The 18992-nt window shown below is 52.2% G+C and overlaps 1 protein-coding gene across 1 annotated transcript; it reads right to left on the bottom strand.

Moving 5' to 3' along the window:
* Positions 1–908: 908 nt before the first annotated feature.
* On the bottom strand, positions 909–18734 carry GLRX3 (glutaredoxin 3). The gene is made up of 10 exons (XM_049790604.1): positions 18584–18734; positions 14763–14871; positions 9668–9742; positions 8893–9094; positions 5390–5624; positions 4160–4217; positions 3214–3266; positions 2487–2526; positions 2314–2406; positions 909–1118 (listed from the first exon to the last, which is right to left on the bottom strand). The coding sequence occupies exons 1-10, from the start codon at positions 18676–18678 to the stop codon at positions 1065–1067; spliced, it is 1014 nt and encodes a 337-aa protein (XP_049646561.1). The 5' UTR covers positions 18679–18734; the 3' UTR covers positions 909–1064.
* Between the last annotated feature and the right edge of the window lie 258 nt (positions 18735–18992).

Below are 18992 nucleotides of genomic sequence, written 5' to 3'. Positions count from 1 at the left end.
ACCATTCTCAAAAATAGGAACAGAGCTTCCATTGGATTCAGCAATTCCACTTCTGAGCATTTACCCCAAGGACCCAAAATTCTTTCGGAAAAGCCCTGTGTACCCGTGTTTACAGCACTACTAGTCATAGGAGCTGAAATCGGGGACCCACCCAAGGGCCCAAGAACAAATGCCGGGATACAGAAGCTGTGGTAGATTCGGCTGTAAGATCAAGTCATGCAGTGTGGATGGGTCTGGAGAGGATCCACCCGAGTCAGGCGGGAGAATCTCACAGATTCTCACAGAATCTCCATGAGAAATGGCAAAGAAAGTCTAAGCTCTGGCTCAGAGCGGAGCTGACTGGGGGGGAGATGTGACACTAAGGTGGAAGGAGGCAGGAGCCCTGAGAGGGGTCCTGGTGTTGGGTGGGTGAATACAAGAAACCCTCACACTGACTATTGTAAAGGCAGAGCGATATCACAGCGGGGAGGCCATTTGCCCTGCACGCAACTGACCTGGGTTCCAGTCCCTGCATCCATGTGGTCCTCGAAGCCCCACCAGGAGTGGTCCCTCTGAGCAGAGCCAGCGGTAACCCCTGAGCACTTCTGATGTTTCCATAAACAACAGAACCCAGTGTTGTCAAATTAAAAACCAAACCTCTCGGGGCCCATGGCAGGGGCCAGAACCATAGCTCCAGGCCAAGTCCCCACAGGCCCTTCAGGGACACAGGACTGGGTGACCTATTCTCTCAAGCACCTCGGTGCACTCAGTCTAATCACTGCCCAGCTCCACAGTGGCCCAGCGAAGCCTCTGGCTGAGTGCTCTGAAGGTGGTAAGGGGGTCCAGCTGGTGAGGCGTGCAAGGGACTGCAGTCCAAGTCGGGCCTATCCTCCACTCCTGCCAGCGACCAGGAAGGGCCAGACAGCCAGTGACAGGGGCCACGGGACTTCAAGGTGTTTATTGCGCCCGAACTTGGGTGGCAGAGATGTGACGTGACATACACTTAGGTGGCACAATGACAAGATGAGGATGCGGAACACTTTCCGCGAGTCCATCAGGGCTGACTCTGGAGTTGCTCAGCGGCCTCAGGCACTGGCTCCTTGCAGCAGTGGCAGCAGCTCCCCATTCTCCTTCAGCTCCTGAGGGGACAGAGATGAGAGAGGGTGACACCTGTGGCCTGACGTAAACTGTGAGCAACGGAAGACCTGGGCCCAACCCTAGGCAACGCACTCAAGATGCCACCTCATGGACAGCCTCACACATGCATAAACATCTGCACACACGTAGCTCATATAGACACGGACACATACCCACGTATACATACACCTGCACGTGTATGCACACACACACACATGCACTGGACATGTAGCAAGAAGTGGGGCAGGCTCTGCCCAGGGAGGGCGCCTGCTCACAACCAAAGGCCCCATCAAGGACAGATGCTCAGTGGCCGCCTCTAGAACCACAAGCTCCACCCAGCCATCAGGTATATGTAAACAGACAGTCTTGGCCTGCCGGGAGAGGCTGGGGTGCCCCAAGCCAGACACACCCATGTGCCCACCCCAAAGCAGATGGGCAGATGGCCAAGGCCCCAGAGAGTGGCACCTGCCCTGCACAGAAGCAGCCACAGTACCCACTCCTCGGCATGTCAGGACTGGACTTCAGTGGTGGCTACTGCTGAACTCAGGACAGGCAGTGCCACAAAGGCAACTGAGGGACACTGAGGGTTACAGTGGGCCACTGCATGTCAATAAGGGCCCACCCACAGTGTCCTGACCAGAGGCACAGGCTACAGGATGCTGGGCCAGGCCTTCAAGCAGCAGCTCCAACTGTTCCAGGCTCGGAGCCTCTATGTCTCCAACAGTTCCACTGACAGAAACCAAAGCAGCATGGGGGGAGGGGGCGGAGAGATAGCACAGCGGTAAGGCTTTTGCCTTTTACACAGCTGACCCAGGATGGACCTAGGTTTGATTCTCGGCATCCCCTATGGTTCCCCAAGCCTGCCAGGAGCGATTTCTGAGCGCAGAGAAAGGAGTAACCCCTGAGTGCCACTGGGTGTGGCACAAAAACCAAAAAGAAAAAAAAAAGAACCAGAGTAGCAGACTAGCCAGCCTAGAGCTGGGCCTCTGAACCCCGACCCTGTCTTGCCTCAGGAAGGCAGGGCACAACAGGAAAAAGGGGTGCCCAGGCCCCAGGAACACTCGTCAGAACCTCAGTTCCCAAAAGTGCCACAGTGCTGGTTCTGTGGGCCACAGTCGTCCACAACCTCAGCTTCCTGGCATGGACCCCGCCCTAGCCTCACCCGCATTATGTCCAGCCTCCCCACCCCGACCTCACCTTGACGATGTCCAGCCCGCCGACCAGCTCGCCCTTGACGTAGAGCTGTGGGTACGTGGGCCAGTTGGAGAAGCTCTTGAGGCCCTGGCGCACCTGTAGGACACAGTACCTGAGCATTTCCCCACTCAGCCACGCTCACACCACCCACCGGGAAGGAAGCTGAACTGCCTTACCTCCTCATCTCCCAGGATGTCAAAGGTCTCATAGTCCACGCTGGGGAGGAAAAAAGGTTCAGCAAGGGGCACTTGGGCCCGGCCCCCACTGCCAAGGTCAGTGCTCGCCCAAAAAAGAGCCCAGGTGCCACCTCATTCCATGAGGACAGGCCACAGTGAAAAGGTAGGTCTCCCACAGGGAAGTGTCACAAAGATGCAGAGGACACAAGGGCAGAGGGAAGCTCTCTCCACCCCACAGGGTCAAGGGGAACTGATGGAGGTGCTGGTTTCCTTGAACCTGGAGCTAGGACAGGCCAGTGTGGAGGGTCTGGTGGTAGCAGCCTCAGGACAGGCTGCTTTCGGGAAGCTGGTCTCCAAGAGCCTGAGGGACAGCCAACGCACAGAACCAGAGCAAGCAGAAAGACCAGGGCGGGCAGGGGGTCCCCAGAACCAGCCCCAGCGTAGGTAGTGAAGCTACCTCAGTCCACACTGAGCTGCAGTCATGGAGAGGACCCAGCATGAAGTGTAGCAACAGCCCCAGAGAGCTGGGCCTTCCCATACAGGCCGCAGCACATGTTCAGCGGACCCGGGATGGGGAGGGAAGAGGAAAGGACACTTCCTCAAGCCTGAGAAGACTTGGTCTGGCTACTTGGGGCATCGGGGCACCCACAGAAAGAAGAGCAAGCACAGGCGAACAGAGCCTGTTCCAGAGCTACAAGACGGACGTTTACAACAAACTCGGACTCACCCAGTGCCATTTAAGATTTCCAGGATTTGTCTACTGAAGCCGCATTTCGCTTCCTGAATCGAAACAGAAACAGCACGTAAGGCAGGGCTGGGTGGGTGGTGGCACCACACCAGAGTGGGTGAAGAGACCACAGGGCACAATTCTCCCGGCACATGAAGAGCACCTGAGCGGCCACCCTGCCCTGACATTTGCACACCTCTCTTCTGACCGCCCCTCCCGGCCTGCGCCCATCTGAACTTTCCTGCCTCTCCCAGCTTAACACCGAACATCCTGGTTTGCATTCATTAAGCCAGAGTGTGAGCAAGGCTGGGCCAGGTGGAACACACACACGGTGAATCAAAATCTCAAAGCCTAGCAACCCTACAGAATCTATCTGGAATCTTCAAGACTTAGCAGCACCCAGAGTTTTTGGCCCTATTAATAACAGGAATACCATCATGGCTTTCTGGGGGGTAAGATAGTAACAAAAATCTAAGATTAAAAATTTGTTTATAGGGGCCAGAGTGGTAGTACAGCAGGTAAAGCACTTGGTGGTGAATCTGACCCAGGTTCAACCCTCAGTGTGCCCTGAGCATATCTCCCCCCCCCCCACACTCCCCAAATAACAGACAAACCAAAAGCAGCCGCCAAGACTGTCTCAGCCCCGGGAGTGCTTGGAGAATTCAGCATGCATCAGGCCTCAGGGCAGATAGCTCCGAGGGAGACACAGGCTGAGGGGCTCCATTCTGGCACCAAACCAATGGCAGAGAGGCCAGCAGGGGCTGTAGAGCATCAGGACACAAGGGCCTGGGCTATCGGGGATGCACAGTGGTCCGGCTCCCCGGGGAAGAGAAAAGGAGCTGAAGGGTCCATCGGGGACATGGCCTGATGGCATCACTCTGTGCCCTCACCAGGACTGAGGGGTCAGAGCAACTGGTGACAGAGAACCCGCCTAAGAGCCCCTTACCTGTTTGTTCCCTTTCATGAAAAGCATCACAGGGGCTTTATTGGTCAGGACTTTCAGCCTAGAGAAAAAACGAGCTGATTCAGCTGTGGGATCCAGACTATGGACTCAGGCCCAGGGGAGCAGTGCACCAGAGTACAGATTCAGGCCCCCAACGTTTCCCATGTCCACATCATACCCAAACAAATAAAACACAACGTGTCTCTGAAGACAACAAATGTTCCTACTTCAATTAAAGGCCATCAGCTCATAGGACTGGAAAGACTAACGGCCAACAATTCAGCATCTGAGGAATCTCCCTCCAGATATAGCCCAGCCAGACCCCACCCCCAGCACAGTGCTTCCTGCCCTGCAGGGGAAGGGCTCACTCCTGGTCCACTGGCTGCAGCGACACACTCACCTGAGCGCTGAGCAAGGCCATGGCCCTATATGGGCAGTGAGGGAATGGGCCTGGGGACTGACTGGGCCCTGCCCTTGGGTTTTCGCTCCTTCCACATGTGCTGTGGGGGGTTCTGCATGAACTCAGAACCTTTTGGAAGTCTCGGGCAAGCCCAGGAAGTCAAGGACACTGTGTTGATCCCAGTCACGGTCCTGGTGAGTCCCTCTGGGACCAAAGAGGTCCCTGTCCAAGCACCTCTCCACTGACACCGCGGCCCAGAAGCCATTTCCAGGACCCAACAGTATGATTCAGCCTACAGTACTGGCAGGGCCTAGAGTGGACACTTGAGGAAGGGGGCTGTGGGCAGGCTCGGAGGGGAGCCCTGCCCATGGGTGCCCAGATCCACCTCTGCACCAACAGGGGTATTAACTATAAATAGCTTCACAAACAAAAAGACAAATTGCATTTTATATCCTATAGTAGTCTGTGTGGTTATCCTTCTGGGTCTGAAAGCACAAGGATAGACAGGAGCCCGAGGGTGGGTGGCACACAAAGGAAATGGTGATTGGGAGGGGACAGGGGAGAGAAAAGGGTAAAGTGAGGGGAGAGGAGGAGCTTGAAGGCTGAAGTGCTGCTGAGGCCCACACGTCAGGCCTGATGCCACGAAGCAGGACAGCCCGCCCAAGTCCTGAGCCAAATGACACCAGGGCTCCCAGCCCACAGTTCATGCCAGTCTAAACACTGTGACAGGCCCGTGGTACAGAAACTTTGTTCCTGGTCCAGGAGCTTGCCAGGTCTAAGGACAGAAGCAGCTCAATCCATGGGGTAGACTGTCCTTGAGCCTTAAAACTCACCTTTCCTCTAACTTGGGCACTTTGAGGCAGATGGTCTCGAGTTCTTCAGAAGCTTCTAGTTCCTTAACAATGTCAAGGCCTCCAATAAGCTCACCAGAGACATAGAGCTGGGGGTAGGTGGGCCAGTTAGAGAAAGACTTGAGCCCTTGGCGGACTGCCTCGTCTGAGAAGATGTCAAAGCTGCTGAATTGGATATTGTGTTTTTGCAGAATCTCCACTATCTGTTTGCTGAAACCTGCGAAGAGAAGGCAGAAGGGCTCAGCACCTACACACCCACTAGCACTCACAGGGCAGCCTGAAACCCTCAGCTTCCCAGGAGTGCCATCAGCTGCCTGCACAGACTATGAGGAGAAACCAGAGCCCCAGAATCCCATATAGGCACTTGATCTACTTGAGGGATGGTCATGGTTTCACCTTGTAGTGCGTTTGTGAGCCAAAGTCAAGAACTAATCAAAATGTCACCTCAGTGCCTGGAACTTTCTGGATCCAGGAGGCAGTACCAGTGAGATGGTAGCACCCAGACACAGAACAGACCTGCCATGAGAACCAGCTGGGCAGGGAGAGGGCATGTGCATGCCTGTGTCCCCAGCCCTCATACCAGCCAGCATTGCAACTCTCAGTGCTCAGCAGCCTCCAAGTCAACTCAAGTCAGAGGGTGTCTGCCCACATGTCCCCACCACCTTGTCTGCTCTTCTCAGCCACCATCAGACGGTGGCGTCCTTCCTTCTCAGCTGCCATCAAACTGCGGTGTCCTTCCTTTTCAACCGCCCTTCAAACTATGACAGCAGCTTTTCTAAAGAAAAACCATCAACATTCCCCAAAGCACAGAATGTGATTTTTATGGTTCTGTACCACAGTGACAAGCATGTTCGTGATTATATTACGTGTCCGTGACACATCTTTGTCCCGTACTTTCTTGACATTGTGTCTAATGACGTTAGCGCCAAAGATGACATCCAGATACCACCTTCTATCAATCTCTTCACGTGCCTGAAGAGGGGAAATTCTTTCCTTCTCATAAGCTAATTCTCCCCCAATTGTTTTTCCAATGTCAAGGAATGCTCCACTCTCTCTCTCCCTGTCTGTCTTTTTCCAAACACAGTTGTGAGTTACCAGGGAAACAATCTATTCTTCAGACTCAGAATTGGAGTCAAGTCTAACCACATCAGCAACGATGTTTAAATCCAATCGGCTCATGCAACTCAGTCTGAGATTAACAGCAAGTCCAGGAACTCCCTGGTGTGTCCTGCGAACGTGCTTTCACTACTAAAAAATGGAGCCGTAGCCAAGCTCCAAGCCTCCTCCGGGTCTGAGTTTGTGGCGGTAAACACCGGTGTTGATTCCTACAGCCCAGAAGTTGCTTTTCCTTTGACTCCAGTGTTAAGCTCATGTACGGCCTGAAGTAAAACACTGGTTCTGAAATTGTTTCCATTCATCTGGGATTCATTAGTAAACAACTAAGGAATGATCGCTGGTGGGAACTCTGCTGTCAATACACTCACTCCTTTCTGTAGCAACCGGCCAAGAAAAAAAGTTTGATTTTGGCTTTGGGCAATTACAGGCAGACTAGAAAGATTGATTGGTGCAGTTTCTTTCTTTTTTTAAGGGTTAAAATGGTAACAGGAAATGTCATGCTAAGGATCAAGGCATAAGACTGTTTCATATTCTAATAACAAAATATTGATATGCACTTTCCAAAAATGCGCACAGGATTAGGGCCGGAGCAATAGCACAGCAGTAGGGCGTTTGCCTTACATGGGGCTGATATAGGACAGACCTTGGTTCGATCCCTGGCGTCCCCTACGGTCCCCAAGCCAGGAGTGATTCCTAAATGCATAGCCAGGAGTAACCCAAGTGTCACCAGGTACGGCCCAAAAACCAAACCCCCTACCCCCCCCCAAAAAAAAAAGTGCACAGAATTAGAAGGAAGCCGTGTTTCCTACTGCAGCTCCAATATATGGTCAGTCACTCTCACGAGTGCCAGGGGCCGAGAGGAACTGATCGAAGGCCCTATCTCATCACCACTGCCAGTGACAGCCCCTCACAGACCACTAGTCCCAAACCCTGAGCCTGCTCTGCTGAGTCCCTGCTTGATCCCTGCTCACTCTAAATGTTTGCTGACTTAAATAAAGGAAAGACCAAAAAGCCTGTGTTCTCTCTACACAAGAGTCCTTCTCTTTTCTCTCCCCTCACTTCTCTAAGGAAATTTTCGGACTCATACAGTACTTAGAAATGTACTACTTCTGAGGAGATTTCGTTATCTTTCTGTTGTCCACACACTTTTAATTTCAGGGTAATTTTTCTTAGTTTTTTTGTTTGTTTGTTTTTTGTGGTTTTTGGGCCACACCTGGCAATGCTCAGGGGTTACTCCTGGCTGTCTGCTCAGAAATAGCTCCTGGCAGGCACGGGGGACCATATGAGACACCGGGATTCGAACCAATCACCTTTGGTCCTGGATCGGCTGCTTGCAAGGCAAACACCACTGTGCTATCTCTCCGGGCCCTTTCTTAGGCATTTTTAAAATCAGTTTCTCCAACATTTTCCCAACACCTACAAACTTGCTGCAATCTGACTGGTCTAATATCTTTTCTGTCGCTATAAACTAAAGACACTTTTCCTTATGTCAGCTGTTGCCTTCCCTTAAATCAGGGGTCTCAAACTCGCAGCCCACAGGCCATTTGCGGCCTTCCGTTCAACATTTTGTGGCCCTGCCCTAGAGGAATCTTTTGTCTTGTTTTGTTTTAGTTGTTTGGGTCACACCCCCCAATGTTCAAGGCTTACTATTGACTTCGCACTCAAGGATCACCCTGACTTTGCCTCCTGCGGCCCCCAGGTAAATTGAGTTTGAGACTCCTGCCTTAAATAGTTCTTCTATAATCTAACTGCTGAAACTGTGGGCCAAGAACTGTAACTTTTCTTATAGCATAAATATCTTGAGGCCAGAGAGAGTGTATAGCAGGTAGGACGCTTGCACACAACCAACCCAAGTTTGCTCCCCAGAATCCCATGTGGTCCCTAGAGCTCCCCAGGACCCATTCATGTGTGCAGAGGCGGGAGTAACCTTGAGTATTCCAAAACTAACAACATTGAAAGAAAGAAAAAAAAAAAGAACTCTTAATACAATCTGGTAACTGCCATTCAGGACAGTTAATATAAGGAACCACAGGAGGCAGAAAACTGTTCCTCAGGGTGACTCTAATCGAAAGTGCCTCATTGCCCATCATCCCAGACCCCACGTCCCCAGTAGGCAGCCCAGAACAGGGTCATCTCCCTAGCACTATCTCACAATGCACCTGGGACACACACTTGCCTGCCTGGGTTGATCCCCTTCCCCACTGTTGAGTTCAGGAGCTCATCAACCAAACCAAATGGGCCGCAGAGACATGTTGAGGGGGAAAAACACCCTACAGGGCTCATGGAGCAGCAGAGTTAGGGTGTGCAGGGGTCCTGGGCATTGGGGCCCCACAGCGTGAGGACCCCACAGGCCTGGTCCAGTTCCTTACCACAGCGTGGTTCCTGGGGGGTCCCCTTCATAAAGAGCATGCATGGGGCTGCGTGCGTGAGCTTCTTGAGACGCGCGTTCAGGGCCTCCTTGGGCGACTCATCGACGCCCAGCGGGAAGGAACCACTGGCAGCGTGACGTTCTACCTTCTTGGCCAGCTCCGGGGCATGGGCACCATCTAACTGGTCGATTTTCTGCGAATTCTGCAGAGGGAACAGAGAGGCACTTAGATGGCACCGGGAAGCCAGGGCCAAATACAGTCAAGTACAGCCCGCCCAGCTATTCTCCACAGGTCAGGATGCTGGAAACAGCTTCCCTCCTTCCGTGCCCTGCAATGGCCCAGCACTGTGGATTCCCAAAAGAAAGGACGGGCAGGATAGTGGCCAAGAGTGGTCCTGCTTCCAGGCTCACAGCAGTCAGGTCCAACCCCAATCAGAAGCGGCAGAGCCCGTAGGAGTAAGTCTGGGCCACACCCTGGGCAGCTGAGGCAGACAGGTACCCAACCACACTTACAGGAGTCATGATGGGGCAGAATGGGCCAGTGGTGGAGTCAAGTCCAGACACAGCCCTCCACAGCCCAGGGAAGGCTGGGCTCTAGAGCCCAGCACTTGGAATGGCCTCAGGAGCAGTGCTAGGGCTCAGACCGTCTACCACCAGTCTGATGTCAGCACAGGATGGGGGGACCAGGAAGGGTCCAGATCAGAATGAGACACACTCAGACAGCCTCAGGCCACTGACCACCACACCCCCCAACTAGCACCCAGCTCAGGCCTTACCTTAAAAAACAGGAAGGTGGGAACAGAACTGATGCCGTATTTCTCAGACACTTCAGGAACCGCTTCAGCTTCCAACTTTAAAATAAAACCATGAAAGTTTGATTAGAAAGTTGTTTTGTTTGGTTTTGTGTTTTCACCACTTGAGTAGGAAGATGAGCCTGAGGAGGAGCATCTCTTCAGGTCCAGGGGTGGGTGTTTTTCTAAGATGTATCTGACACATTTACATTTAAATGAGACTCACTGGGTTGGCTTGTCATCCGCCAGTCTGCAGAGCAAAACAGGGCCCGAGGTTTTTATTTGGTTGCACATTTCAGAAGCTGCCTGGAGGCGGTGAATAAAATTTTTGGTGCACTAGTGACCTAGTAAATTTTCAATCATATGCAGCTCCTACTATATTGAAATCCATAAATCACTGACCCCAGTTATGTCATGATTACGGTGCTTATTTTCTGCCCACAGCAAGGCACGCTGCTGGCTCGATTGACTGATTCCGAGAGGCAGTACATCACGGCTGACAGCTACGCCCTCCGCAAATGATGAAGCAAAAAGCAGCATTTCGGCAATAATCGACTGATGGCTGATGAATTCTACTCCTCACTCCTAAGAGGCTGCTGGGCGCTAAGCGGAGGGTAGCCGGGTGGCCTGTACTGGGAAGGGCCTGAGAAGCACAGCCTGTGCCCTGGCAGCCGGCGACACGGAGCCAGGCATCAGGCAGATTTTATGCCTACTTAACCTCGGGCAGAAGCCTAGTCAGGAGACCTACGATTGTGAATGCAGGATTTTGGTAAGAGATGAAGAAATGCTGAAGAGAAAAGCAAGCCCAAGGGAGCTCCCTGTCTTCTCTTCCCTCCCCTGGAGGACTGGCAATTTAATATCAACTTTTTAAATTTTTCACATTACACCTCTAGGAAATAAAATGTATTATGTTATATTGTTGCAAGCTTTTTAAAATATAGATACAGAATCTTTTCGAGAGTGGAAGACTTAAAATATAGATACAGAATCTTTTCGAGAGTGGAAGACTTCCACTGGGCTTGAAATCCTTTTTTCGTCTCCCACATCTCCCACCTGGACTGCGCCCCGGCCTGTGAGGGAGGGAATCATTCACCTTTGTTCCCCTGGATGCGCAGCTGGGTGCTCGCTTATGGTCTCATTTTCTTTAGAAACCGCTTCAGAAGGAAGATTTTTAATTATTTCCATTTTTAAAATACGTATTAATGTGAAAATTGTCTATCAATCTTAAATCAAAACCAACCAATCAAACAAAAGAACAAAGGAAAGAACATTCAGAGTATGAGCAGGCGGGTAGAGGAGCCTCTGGGCGCCGACCACACTGACTCACACACTGACCTCTGGAAACATGCTGACCACTCACTGGCCACATAGCAGGGCAGAGATCGGAACAGACACAGCTCTCAGGGACCGGACACCAAGCTCAGGGCAGGAGTCACCTGTCCACAGACAACAGTGCAGACCAGGACCTCGCACAGTGACCAAGCAGTGACCAGAGTAGAGTTGCAGCCGCCGATCCCACCCACTGGTGGCCCTGGTCCCAGTAGGTCCCATGCCTGGATTCATCAGCAATCACAGATGCACTCCAATGGCCCTGCTCTTAGCAGGCCTCCCTGACCCACAGTACTGGCAGCTCAGACCCAGGAGCATTTCTTTTCCCCTGTTTTGCGGGGTGGGTGGACCTCCCAGCAACAGGAGGAGAGGTCACTCCTGGAGATGCCCAGCAGGTGGTACAGGGCTGGCACAGCACAGGGTAGGCAGTATCACACTCAGGGCTTTCCTTTTTTTTTCTTTTTGGTTTTTGGGCCACATCCATTTGACGCTCAGGGGTTATTCCTGGCTATGCACTCAGACATCGCCCCTGGCTTGGGGGGACCATATGGGACACTGGGGGATCGAACCGTGGTCCGTCCTACGCTAGCGCTTGCAAGGCAGACACCTTACCTCTAGCGACACCTTCCTGGCCCCACACTCAGGGCTTTTCCATAGACAAACAGCATCCTGCCTTGACAGTCAGCAACGTGGGTTTCACAGACCCGGTTTGCTGGCCCTCGGTGGCCTACTCAGGCCCTGACCTGAGGCAGCTCCAGGGCGCCCAGTGCCTCAGGCTGCCCCATCACCATTCTCCTACAGGGACTCCCAAATTTTGGGCTCACCCACTAGCCTCCAGTTCTCCTGGCACTCACTATACTGTGCCCCGTGCCTGGCTCCTACTCGGGCAAATGAACAGGGCAGAGAGCAGGAAGCTCTCCTGAGGGGCCAAAAACTGGCTGAGTATGATTCAGGACACAGGGGCATTTTTGTGAGGCCTGAGTGCAATTCAATGTGACACTGGCATTCTGCAAGGTAAGGCCAGCGTAAATGGGTAATGAGGGTGTGGCCAGGTGTAGCCCAAAAGCCAAGGGCAGGAACGACCAAGAGCACTGCCGGGCCCCAAAGCACTGAAAAAAGCCAAAAGCAAACAGTATCACTAACCAGGCAACTGTCATCAACTATCAAACCGGATGTCTACATCAGACACACTAACCTATGCAGCACGCAGGAACTAGGGGAGGCTAAGGAAGCGAGGCTTGGCATGTGAAAGCCCCACATCCCACCCCCTGCACTGCACGGTCACCAGACCTCACGGAAATGTTCCCACCTAAAAAGGGGAGTGGGTTAGTTCAGGGAGAGAGCCCAGGACCCAGGGCAGTCCTAGCGGGCCCCAGGGACACCCAGGCCTAGTACCATCCCATTCCTGGCGGGATCACTGCTTAGGGCGCCCTGCAAAGATGAGACGGAAACACCAAATGAAAAGAATAAAGAAATTTCAAAGACTCTTCTTGTTTGGGGAAGAGGGTCCCCCACTCCAGGCAGTGCTCAAGGCTAACTCTTAGCAGGCTGGTTGGGAGAACACCCTAGATGCAAGGATAGAACCCAAGTCAGCTATGCACAAGGCAAAAAACCTCCTGCTGTGTAACAGCCCAGCCCCTCATAAACTCTCTTTAATAGAACAAACTGATTTAACTGAGCCAAAGGGAAATACCAAGAAAAATCCTGAAGTGCTTCACTTCTCACCTGCCCCAACTGCTGAGCGAGTTCACCTCGTGATTCACCCACAAACTCAATGCACCCGAGTCTCGTCCCGGACAGTGGTGCGTGGAGGAAAAATCTGACACCAGGAACGTCCATAAAGGTAGGGTCTCAGAAGGAGAACCCTGGAACTGACAGCACAGGAAGGGCGGTAGGCTGGGGCCCTGTGAGAAGCGATCCTCACGCCCTGAATAAGTCATGGTACTGGCAGCCACCGTGGTTCCCACAACAGGAGGAAACAGGAGCCACAAAGACAGTAACAGGAACAATTACCAGCACCTTGATTGATCTGATGATGGAGGCTTTTAATCACTTATTGGACTTGTCCAAGTTATTTCTGATCACCGACCACATGCAGCTGTAAGGTCCCTTCGATTATACAGAGTGGGCACTGCAGGGTTCCGTCCCTGAACTTTTCAACAAAACCTGATATTTTAAAGCTACCAACTCACTCTCCTACAGTCGAGCAGTTCCTAGGAGGGGACCCCCTCCCACATGCACCCCCACCCACAGCAGAAGATGGGCCTCAGAGTGTGCAGAGAAGCTGCCGAATCAGCCTTCTCGATGTGTCATTCCAGCTGACCAAGCAACACGGCATTTTAGCCCTCTGGATGGGGTCCCTGACAACACAGCCTCTGAAACCGCAAACTGAATTCCCAAAATTAAGGGTTTTTGGGGGGCAGGGGGTGGTCACACCCAGCACTCCTGACTCTATGCTCAGAAATCACTCCTGGCAGGCTCAAAGAAATGTATGAGATGCCGGGATTTGAACCACCATCTTCTGCATGCAATGCTAATGCCCACTTCCATGCTATCTCTCCGGCCCCCAAAATTAAGGTTTTAACAGTACAAATAAAAAACTTTTTTTTTTTTTTTTTTTTTTTTTTGGTTTTTGGGTCACATCCGGCGGTGCTCAGGGGTTACTCCTGGCTGTCTGTTCAGAAATAGCTCCTGGCAGGCACGGGGGACCATATGGGACACCAGGATTCAAACCAACCACCTTAGGTCCTGGATCGGCTGCTTGCAAGGCAAACGCCGCTGTGCTATCTCTCCAGGTCTGAAATAAAAACCTTTTAAACAAAAACAAACAAAAATAAGGTTGTGGAGACTGGAGCACTAATATGACGTAGAAGGTACTTCATGTGCATGGGGCCAATCCAGGTTCAGTTCCCAATACGAATGGGTGATTCCTGAGCATAGGGTCAGGAGTAACCCCTGAACCATCACCCGGTGTAGTTAAAAAAAAAGATTAGGATTTGGGGCCTGAAGCAATACAGTGGGAGGGCTTTTTGCCTTGCATGCAGCTGACCCAGGTTTGATCCCTAGCATCCCAAAGGATCCCCCAACCACCAGGAATGATTTTTTTTTCCAGTCACACCCGGCAGCACTCAGGGGTTACTCCTGACCCTAAGCTAGAAATCACAGGCTCGGGGGACCATATGGGATGCAGGGATTCGAAACACCATCCTTCTGCATGCAAGGCAAATGCCCTACCTCCATGCTATCTCTCCGGCCCCTAGGAATGATTCTTGAGCACTGCCAGGTGCAGCTAAAAACAAACAAATATAAAACACCAATTTTTGTTATTGGCTGGTTTTCCTAAGACCCTCAAGATTTGGAATCTGGAACACCAAGTGCATCTGCCTTCCCATAACCCATTTGAGAGTCAGTCAGCCATGGCCTGAACCTCTAAACTCCGTCCTGTCAGTGCTCTAACTGAAGAGAGTAGCTACTGCAGTCCTTTCCTGGTGCTTATCCCAGTGCATGCTCCATGACTCCATCCCTCCCAGCCACTCCTCCAGGGCCTACCTAGTGCCTGCTGGGCCTTCTCCATGCCCCTTCTTGCATCACGCCCTATCAGCAACAGGGGAGGGTGTCTCTGCTATCCCTGACTCTACGAGTGCTGTGGTTATGGGCGGCTCTCCCAAGCACTGAGAAGTGTGTGAGCTGTCTCTGGGCACCGCAGAGGGCATGAAAGGGGCCCATGCCCCAAGGGAAGGGAGAGCAGTACCTTCACGAAGGAAACTTGGGCATGCTCCTTGGCCAACTCCACCATCACGTCGTTCATCTGGGCACACTGCGGCGCCCATGGTGCCCAGAAGTGGACAACAAGGAGGGACCTGGAACCAACACATCAGACTTCAGTGAGTACAGGATCTGCAGAAGGGAGCGGTTGGGCAGATGAAATCCTGTTACCATTAACCAACCAATTCCTTGACATCGGATTGGATGCCTGCCCCTCACCTGGCCCCATCCCGGCACCCCAAGTGGTCTGCTGAGCAGTCAGGTGTGCCCCCACCCCAATGAAAAGAACCTTCAAAATTCCAGTCATTTTTGTGCTACCAGAATCTTGCTGTATTTAAACTGTTTGGATTAAAATTAAATACACTACTATCAAAGTTCACCTCACAAGCAGGATTTGTGCAAGATCAGTGTTTATAAAAAGGAGCAGAGTAGTATTACCAGCATAGCTCATAACGTCACTTTATAATCCACAAATGATGTTTAAAATTATAATATTATTCCATGGGGCCAGAGTTATAGTACAATATCACGTACATGCCTAGCACATGTTTGACCTGGGTTCAATCCCCTGTACTCCATATGGTCCCCCAAGTCTGCCAGGAGTGATTCCTAAGCACAGAGACAGGAGTAAGCCCTGAGTAGCACCAACTGTGGCCCCCGAAAAACAAATCCTAATATACCATCCAAAGATCAAGCTCAGAAACCTCATGGTGTTACAATCAACCCAGCCTGGTGCATTGATAGTGTGTTCTCAGCCCAGCTGGCTTCTCTAAAGAGCATTCACACACTCACTGTCAGAGCCCTCCAGTGAGTACTATACTGAGAAGTTTCAGAAATGTCTTTTCCTCAAAAAGGTGATTAAAAACTGTCACGATTTGACACAGCATGTCACTGGGGAGCTATACTATGCAACACTCTTTGTTAATGGCCATGTAAGAAAACATAAAGAAAATTTAAAATCCAATTTTCACATAATATTTTGTTTTGAGGCCACACCCGGTTGTGCTCAGGGGTTACACATGGCAGGCTAGGGTGACCATGTGGGATGCTAGGAATCAAATCTGGATTGGCTGCATGCAAGGTAAATGCTCCACCCGCACTGTTCTATTACTCCAACGCCTGGAATTTCAAAATATTTACTAATAAAATGCTTCTAGCATAGTTTCTGAATTAAAATAGGTCATCACTTTTATAAAAGTATGAACCTACACAGGATAAAAGGAAAACACTCATTAAATTCCATTACCGCTAAGATGGTTTTGGTTTCTGGGCCACAGTCAGTGGTCCTGGCAGTGCCTGTGGCTGGAGCCCAGGTCTCACTCAGGTAAGAAGTAATAAGCACCTTACGGGCTCACAGTGCGCTCTCCTGCCCTGACCAAGACTGATTTCCCTTAACTCCCACATTTCTAAAATAGCACAATAAATACCCAACAGTCTGGGATATGGGAAAGACTAAACTAAAACATAACTGTGCTTGAAAACACAAAAATAGGGGTTGGAACAAAGGTACAGGGAGGGAGGGCGCTTGCCTTGCATGAAGCTGACTCAAGTTCAATTTCTGCTAGCAGCTAACTCAGGTTCAATTTCTGGTATCCCATAAAGTCCTCCCTGAGCACTGCCAGATGTGGTCCAAAAACAAAATACCTGAAGCTGATGCTACAGCCTCATTACATTTAGATACTTTCACCCTTAAAAATGTACCTTTTCGGGGCGGAGCGCATTAGCCTAGGACGGACAATGGTTTGGTCCCCCAAGGTAGGAGCGATTTCTGAGCGCATAGCCAGAAATAACCCCTGAGTGTCACCGGGTGTGGCCCAAAAACCAAGCCAAAACAAAAAAGTACCTTTTCGGGGCAGAAAGATAGCACAGCGGTAGGGCATATGCCTTGTCTGTCCAACCCAGGACAGACCTGGGTTGGATTTCCAGCATCCCATATGGTCTGCCCCTGAGTCTGCCAGGGGCGATTCCTGAGTGTAAACCAAAACATGAATCCTGTGCCCAGGATACAAGAGCCACCCACCGTGTGGGAGAAACTATTCATCCAATACTCATCAGATAAGGGGCTAATATCTAAAATATACAGGGCACTGACAGAACTTTACAAGAAAAAAACATCTAATCCCATCAAAAAATGGGGAGAAGAAATGAACACTTTGATAAAAAAGAAATACAAATGGCCAAAAGGCACATGAAAAAATGCTCATCACTGATCATCAGGGAGATACCATCTCACACCGCAGAGATTGGCACACATCACAAAGAATGAGAACAATCAGTGCTAGCGGGGATGTGGAGAGAAAGAAACTCTTATCCACTGCTGGTGGGAATGCTGTCTAGTCCAACCTCTATGGAAAGCGATATGGAGATTCCTCCAAAAATTGGAAATCCACTCCTAGGGATATACCCTAGGAACACAAGAATACAATACAAAAATCCCTTCCTCACACCTATATTTATTGCAGCACTATTCACAATAGCCAGGCTCTGGAAACAACCAAGATGCCCTTCAACAGATGAATGGCTAAAGAAACTGTGGTACATAAACACAATGGTCCCCCTCCAGAGTTACAAGGCAAGAGACTGCCCAGATAAAGGCCTGGCTTAAACCCTACCTGAGACTCAGACCAGGTGGCTCACCTCGCCCTGGTTTTTCACCTGAAACTTAACCTGTGGCCCTCAGGAGTCCTCTCCCCTCTCCCCAATCCTGCATAGACTGTCCCCTACACCACCCCTCCCCCCCGTTTCCCAAAACACCCATCGTTTTGGGATGGGCTCCAACACGCTCACCAGGACAAAGCCCTGAGCGTGCTTTAGCGGAAAGTCAGCGCCAAGAGGCACCAGGAGAGCCGCTGAGGTTCCGCAGTGCCTGCCCTGATTAAGTAACAAGAGTAAGTCTCACTCAGAGCGAACTTGAAAGCTGAGAAGTGGCAATCTGCAAAGTCTCTTTCTTCCCGCTTTACCTCACAAGTTCTCTCTAATGATCACCAATAATCCCTTATTATTCTTTTACAAAACAATGAATAAATAATAAAAAGCAGCCAGTGGGGGCTGGAGAATGAGTACAGAGGCAGGACACTTGCCTTGCCTTGGGCCAAAACACAGGTTCGCTCTTGGGTACCCCTATAGAGTGCTAAGGACTTGCTGTCACCCTGAGTGTGCAGTGAGGAGTCGGCCCTAAGCACATCCTAGATGCGGCCCAAAATCAAACAAAGAAGAAAACAGGGAGGGAGGTAGAAGGGGGTGTTTCACAGAAGCCAGGCCTGCCTCCCTCCCCAGGGTCCCTTCCAAGTTGGCTCCAGGAAAATGAAATTGAGGCGACCCCAGACAGGCTCCAAGATTCCCGCATAAGGCCCCACGCGTGCGTCTCCCCCTAGCTTTGCTGGGTGCGCCCCTGAGATCAGAACTGGCCCTGCCTTTCCCGGGGCGCGACGCCTCCAACCCCATCTCAGGGCTCTGCAGAATCGGACTCGACACCCCGGACCCCGATCCCCGAACTTGGGGGTGCGGGGGGTCGGTGCGGGTGTTTTTGACAGCAGGCCGGGCTGCGGGGATACGGGCTCGGGGTGATGCATGGAGCTGCGCGTCGCCAGGTCCGGCTCGGGGGGGGCTCCCGGAGCACCACCATGCCGACCCCAAAGTCGGGGTGCCCGGGGCTACCGACAGGCTCGGGCGAACCCCGCGCAGGGGGGACAACGCGGCCAGGGGCGCGGGTGTGCAAGCTGCAAGCTGCAGGCCGTGCAGGGCCGGGCCGCGGGGTTCGGGCTCGAGCGGAGGCGGGTTCGGGTCCCCGGGCCCGGCGTCGCTCACTTGGCCTTGAGGCTCAGCAGCTCCTGGAACCGGCGCGCCGAGTCCGCTTCCAGCACGGCCGCCGCCGCCACCGCCGCCGCCGCACCTGCCGCCATGATGCCCCGCCAGGCGCGACCAATCGAGTGCGCACGCTCGGCCGCCGGGCGCTGCCGGAAGTTCCGCCTCCGGCCCCTCCTGCGCCTGCGCATGGCTCTGGGCTTCAGGGGCGGGACTTCCGGCCCCCTGTCGCCGCGCCGGGGCTTCGGACAAAGGAGGGATGCCGTGCTTCCGGTGCGCGGGTCCTCCAGGGGCCTTAGCTGCCCCGCAGTGTTTCCAGGCCGGTGGGAGCCTGGCTAGGGGGTTCCCGGCCGCGGGGTTCCGGACTTGGGAGTGCTCGGCCCCAGGGTTCCCGTTCTCAGCGATGAGAGAC

This window comes from Suncus etruscus, chromosome 17 (genome assembly GCF_024139225.1).
Source record: "Suncus etruscus isolate mSunEtr1 chromosome 17, mSunEtr1.pri.cur, whole genome shotgun sequence".
Taxonomy (NCBI): Eukaryota; Metazoa; Chordata; class Mammalia; order Eulipotyphla; family Soricidae; genus Suncus; species Suncus etruscus.
This window is presented reverse-complemented; position numbering and strand designations above follow the sequence as displayed.